This window comes from Musa acuminata, chromosome BXJ3-5 (genome assembly GCF_036884655.1).
Source record: "Musa acuminata AAA Group cultivar baxijiao chromosome BXJ3-5, Cavendish_Baxijiao_AAA, whole genome shotgun sequence".
In the NCBI taxonomy this organism is placed as follows: Eukaryota; Viridiplantae; Streptophyta; class Magnoliopsida; order Zingiberales; family Musaceae; genus Musa; species Musa acuminata.
In genome coordinates, this window is record NC_088353.1 from 5987457 (window position 1) to 5993918 (window position 6462).

Sequence of the window (6462 nt, forward strand, 5' to 3'; positions counted from 1 at the left end):
GGCATCTGCAAACGAAACCTCATCGAGTGTCCTCCTCTTGCCACGGACGACTCCTCTTGCTGCAATCTTAGTTGCACCAGAGAGAGAGAGAGAGAGAGGAGAAGACGGGTGGATGGATGGATTTATATCGGCGTTCTGATGCAAATATAACACATGATTCGGAGAGTTATACTGAGATAAGAGTGTTAGTTTTAGTGTCGTGCGGGAATTCGTTGTGAATCCAAAGCTTGTTTTGACCTTATTATGATAATAATAATAGTCCAATTCGGAGTTGGTTGACGTCCGGACGTTGACGTTGTTTGAAAAGTCAATCTCCGTTCCATGCGGTCTCCCTTCCGACCTCATAGCAGAAGCAATTCCCATCAATAAATTCTAATTTTCGATTATCCTATATTAGTATAATAATAATAATAATAATAATTTATCATAGACTAAAGTTATATTCTTTCGTATCCTATTTATTTCATCAATAATTATAATTCTATGAAAGATTAAGAAAATAAAAAAAAAATTAATTTACTGTTTGTTGTTTTTTATAGATATTAGGAGATCATATTCTGTCATGACATCCGAAGGTACCTAATATCTTATATTTGATCTATATTTTTCGATTTCGATATTGGTATTGGTATGATGTTATTAAAAGTGATAATATTTTTATGTTTACAAACAGGACATCCCAATCAAACTATCCATATTTAATTTTGTGTCCATCTAATTAATCAGAGAAGGAGACACAAAGGACTAATGTAATAACGGATAATTAATTTTGTGAATTAAACTATCCATATTTGTTGTATGCCACTAGACCAAGCACCCTTTCTTTTATCATCTCGGTGTGGACCAATCCACTCTCCACATAATGGTAGTGCACATAGAGAGAGAGTCGTTGCTATTAATTTGTCTTCCACTAAAGAAAGATAAGTCCTTGGCATTGCATGAGGTCACATCATCCTATCAAATTACATGATCATTTTTATGTGGTAACATCTTGTCAACCCTATCCGTTTTATTTTTATTTCTTGAAATTTGCATGATTTCTAGCTATAGAGCGAGGTATCCATCTTGACATGGTCTACACCGTTCGTATGATGCCGATGGGTGGAGACCACGTCAATGATTAACCTCATTGGAATAGAGACCACTTTCCACCCTCTCCCACCCGCTGCGACGCGAGTAAAGCTATGTGGTGAGATGTCGAGTGTTTGTGTTGTGTGTGCGATGACAGCTCCATCCCAATTCATGTGGTCGAGATAAAGGTGGAGAAAAGCCGACTCACTTTTAAGCTGTAAATGTTGGACTAAAACACATACTTATATATTGTCATGCGAACATAATTACCTGCGAATAACCTTTGTGGCCAACAATTATCGATTGAAATCTATAGATTAATTATAAATTATCACTCGTACATTAGCATCTCGTTGTTTATATCTTTAAAAAATAGATTTCTATATTTATAAAAATGATATATTTAAATTCTATTTTTCTTTTCCTCACATCATCAATTCTGCTAACGAAAACATCATACGTACACAATGATAAATCAAAACGAGATATAGTCAATACATACTCATTGATAAATCGTATGATATTTTCGTGAGGAGAAACGAGATTAACTGTTTTAATTTCATAAGTATATGATCTTAATATAATTTTTAAAAATATAAGGATCGAAATACTAAAGATAAATAATTATAAAAGATAATTCATAATTAAATTAAAATCATAAAAAATATTTTTTTTAAAATATTATTTTGATGATAAAAATAATTATGATTTTTCTTAGTAATAAACAATTCATTTTTTAGAAGATAAATGGTAAGACTTTATCGTCAACAATCAAAATCCTCTCATGCATTAGGGGGCGGCCATGTGGTGGTTGGGGGCGTGCGGCGCATGTGACTCTCGGCCATGCTCTTTTACTATTATACCCGTATTTTGTTTTCGCATCAGTCGGGCGTCGAATTTGATTTCCACCGTCAATCACGTGAACGTCCCTTGCGCGCCGATTTGGGCGGTTGCCGGCCGTGATTGCCGGCGCTGGCGCTTTTGGCTCGTATCTCCAAGGACACGCGGCTTTCCTCTGGCTCGAGTACGTGAGTCATCATCAACAATCACGGATCGTAAATTTTCTTCAAATCCAAAAACAAAAAAAGACAATTAATTAATTCGATAAAATAAATTAACTCGAACATAGCGACATGATTCCATCACGCTCCGCTTGCGTTTAAATTTCGAACACCGCCGCGTGGCTCCAAAGGCTCGGGCATCAGCCGGACCGAATCTCGTCCACTAAGAAGCCGACGCGTGGAAGGTTGACGTGTCGGACCGGCCGCCGGCTCGGAAAGCGACCCGTTTGACTCGCCGAACCAAACACCCCGGGCAGTTTATTCCCCTTCGTACCCTTAGGATTGACGGAGAATGTCCTGCATATCCTCGCCGAAAGCGCCTCGCCCGGCGACCGCACCGAGGCGTGCAGGACCACCGCGTCGCTTGTCGTCTGCGGAACGAATAAAGGGGCAACATCGTCAAATGGCGCGGAATCCTCGCCGCGCCCTTCGTAAGTGCGTGATGGAAATCAATTAAAGAGATTAATTTTTCTGGTGTTATTACCACAATAGCCTCGTCATGGCAGTGTAATTACGATACGGGTACGAATGGAATCAGTCTAGCAGCGACAAAAGGCTGCCGCTGCTCTCTTTTGCTCGCTCACAAGGATATAATTGGAAACACGGGCAGGCGATTCGATCTACAGGATCAGGGTTGCGTCAATCTTGACGAATTCTATGTTATTTAAAGCAGGGAATTATGGTTGGCCGCATTCATTCCCCCGTGGCAAAAGGCCATGTGGTGGTGTCACTCGAAAGATATGCGAACATGGGGGGTGTATGCATCGGATGGGGATAGTGTTTTTTGTGTTTCGAAGAATAAGCCCAGAATTGTTTCAGAAATTGGGATTTGCTTTCGAGAAATCTCGGAAACGTTTTTGCCGGCGACCTTTATTTATCGAAAGGGGACCATAAGACATGTCCCGAAGCTTTGTTTTCTGAAACAAAATGGGTGAAGGCAATGGGAAGCGCGTCCTGAGATTTTGAGTTTGGCATTAAATTAAGGGAAAAGGAAAGTGGGAGGAAAGGTAAATGGGGGTGGGGGTGGGGGTGTGTAACAGGGCATTTGTTACGCACACGGACTTAGGCAGCCATTCAATGCCCCACCGAACGCTCATTTCCTCCTCTTCTTCTTCCTCCTTCTCCTCTTCTGCTGTTGCGTCACTCTTCTTCAGCCCTTCGCCACCGCGCCCTTCGCGTCTTGCGCCTGTACCAACCTCGGCTTGCTCCCACTGCCCTCAGGTAGGATGTAACGCCAGCAAATATGTTAAAAATCTCATCTTTGTGGGGATGGGGGGAATGAGAGGAAAGATGGAACTTTTCTTCTTTTCTTCTGCTCCTACGTTTCGTTCTGGAGTAAAAACCTTGGTTTCTTGCTTTGGTCGTATTTTCGGTGTTAATTGCGGAGGTCTAAGAGGTTTGGTCGCGTTGCAGGTGGAGAAAGAAACCGGCATGGAAGCGCTGAGGGCCACTTCGAGGCCGGAGCTTCTGTACACGGGGCAGCAGAAGCAGAACCAGGGGGTTTTGAGCGAGGAGGCGGGTTGGTTTCTTGAAAGAGGGAACCTGGTAGGTGAGGGGTTCTCTGTCGACGACCTCCTTAACCTGGGTGAGTTCGCGGAGAACGAGATGGAAGCGGAGGAGGACGAAGCTGGGAGAGAATTTGGAACCGACGCGGAAGCAACGCATAATGAGACAGAGCGCTCTTCTTCTCCTTCCTCCTCCTCTTCGGGTCTAACCTTCGAGCTTCCACCACCGCCTCCTCTTTCGGATATCTGTCTGCCGGTGAGTCTTCTTCTTTGTTGTTGTTGTTCTTCTTTGGAATGACAGCAAAACAAGGCTAAAGTTGCGATTTTTTATGTCGAAAAGAGTGGTTTTTTATGCATCCTGAGGGGTTTCGCTTTGCTGCCTTCAGGCGCATGATGCTGAAGAACTGGAGTGGGTTTCCCTCATCATCGACGACTCCATCCCGGAGTTCCCACCACCGTGTTCCGGCGTTGCATCCCTTTCACCACCGCCGAGCGACGCCCAAAGTGAGAACCGCCAAGCCCGCGGCGCCGTGCCGCAAGGTCAAGGCCCCTCTTCGGGTCCTACCGTTTGCGCTCTCTCCACCGAAGCGGCGGTTCCGGTCAAGGCCAAGCGGAGCAAGCGCTTCCGCAGTGCCGCTGCCGCCTGGTCCATGTCCGGCCCGCTCCCCTTCTCGGACTCCTCCTCGTCCTCCACCACTACCTCCGCCTCCTCATGCTCCTCCACGTCTTCCTCCTCCCCTTTCCTCATATACGACCCCTCCGCTCTCGCCGTCGACCAAAGCTTCCTCCTTTGCGACCACCCGACGCCGCCCAAGAAGCAGAACCCGAAGAAACGCGGCCGCAAGCCCAAAGCGCCGCCACCATCTTCCTCCACCGCCTCCGGCGAACGGCGGTGCAGCCACTGCGGTGTCCAGAAGACGCCGCAGTGGCGGGCCGGCCCGCTCGGCGCCAAGACCCTCTGCAACGCCTGCGGCGTCCGCTTCAAATCCGGCCGTCTCCTCCCAGAGTACCGCCCGGCCTGCAGCCCCACCTTCGTCAGCCACATGCACTCTAACAGCCACCGCAAGGTGCTGGAGATGCGCCGGAAGAAGGAGGCGGAGCTTGTCGCGCCCCCCGTCGCCTCCTTCTGAGCCCGGTGGCGCCCGTCCGGCCCAGCATCCGGTTCGAGTGTACATGTCGGACTCCCTTTTAGGCGCAGTCTCTCTGTAACAGATTGGATTTTGTTCTTCTCTTTTAGGTAGCGGTTTAGCTTCTCTTGGGTCCTATGCTTCCTTTAGCTTTTGCTAGCTTCAGCTTTATAACTGGTTCTCGCTTCACTTGTTAGGTTATAGGGAGAGGCACCTTTCCATTATTCACCTCTGTGCTTTCACCGAGACAAAGTGAATGGGGGGAGTAGAGACAGAACAAAATTTTAGTGGGTTATCATGAACATGAAGATGATTGACCAGACTGCTCGTTTCTGCCCAAAGAGGAAAGTGTTGTGTGCCACCATATTGATCATAGAGAGGTAGATGGATCGGCATCAACCTTAGTGTGCTGGTTTTAGTTTCTGAGCATCTGATATTTCTCGTTTCTAGCTCCTCTTCTGTCCCCGTTTCTTCTTTTGTTTGGGTTCTCAGGACTGTTTCTTTGTTGTTCTTGTGCACATTAAATGTTCTACGTGGGTTGATCTCTTTTCTCAGCTGAAGTCTGGATGTTTTCATTTGGCATCACTCACCTCCATCCAATCCCAACCTAACGCAACGCCGTGGGGGCAACGTCGACGTCAAACGATGTATTCAAAGATCAAACCAGACGGTCTTCTTCTTTTACCCGTTCGTCCTCCGAGGGGTAAACTAACGAACTGCTCAACGCGCACGCATAGCTGTGATCACCGGAAAGAGTGGATGACGCGCTGCTTGCAGTCGGCGCAGGACCGAGCGAGTCATGTGCCATGGCGTGCAAGGCAAGCGACGAGTGGGGTCTCGCCATCCTCCACCTGAAAAGCTTCGTTTGGACATGGAAGCTTCCTGCACACCATGTGATGATGATGCATCTCAAACAACACAGACTGATTCAAGGATCTTTCCATCTCTTTGTCTACTAGTCGACATTATATCGCTGAAGTCATTTGCATTCCCTACTCGATGCAATCATCAAGTGACAGTGGACTTTTTAGGGAGGCGTGTTTGAGCGTACACAGAGGCGACGAGGAGAGAAACCAAAGAAGGCTTGTTTTAGGGGTGTGATTATGTTGTCGGAGCTGCTTTGCCGAGAAGCCTCGAGAGAGGATGGTGGTGGTGGGATCTCGCATCAGTGGCACCGCGTACAACGAGTAGGGCTGTGATGATGGAGCAGCTCTGCTCATGGACTTGGCGTGGAATCCATTTCCGTTTGCTTGGTTGGATGACAGTGATTGCGTGAAGTGAGTTGCGTTAGATCGCAACATTCCACATGCCATGTTGGTTGGGTTGGATGGAGATGGAAAGCCCACTCCATCTCACTCTCAGCCACCTCCAAACAATTAAGATGTGATTCAACTTACTAACAACGGTTATATCTTTTTACAATAAATAATGTTTCAATTGCGTCCTCTTATTAGGCAATATTTTATGTGAAATCAATTTCAATTTTATTATCACACACACACACACACACACACATATATATATATATATATACAGGAATGTTTTGACATATTCCCCAGTATTACTTCCCGCGATGTTGAATGATGGCAGCACGAATTTTAGCGGTCATCCATCCACGGCTGATCACCAGGTGCGACTATTGTCGTGGCTCAAATCCGACGGGGTTTCGGACGGCCTACGTTTCATCAACGTAAAGCG

The 6462-nt window shown here is 46.3% G+C and overlaps 1 protein-coding gene across 3 annotated transcripts; it reads left to right on the top strand.

Annotated features, from left to right (window-relative positions):
• Positions 1-3128: 3128 nt before the first annotated feature.
• On the top strand, positions 3129-6212 carry LOC135638709 (GATA transcription factor 6-like). Of its 3 annotated transcripts, none has more exons than XR_010496698.1 (4): positions 3129-3353; positions 3546-3893; positions 4024-5144; positions 5320-6212. XR_010496698.1 is itself a non-coding variant. In XM_065152008.1 (3 exons), the coding sequence occupies exons 1-3, from the start codon at positions 3144-3146 to the stop codon at positions 4765-4767; spliced, it is 1302 nt and encodes a 433-aa protein (XP_065008080.1). In that variant the 5' UTR covers positions 3129-3143; the 3' UTR covers positions 4768-5318. The 3 variants fall into 3 exon arrangements, 1 of the variants encoding a protein (XP_065008080.1); XR_010496697.1 differs by lacking the exon at positions 5320-6212 and having other exon boundaries at positions 4024-4874; positions 4962-5318; XM_065152008.1 differs by lacking the exon at positions 5320-6212 and having other exon boundaries at positions 4024-5318.
• Positions 6213-6462: the final 250 nt, after the last annotated feature.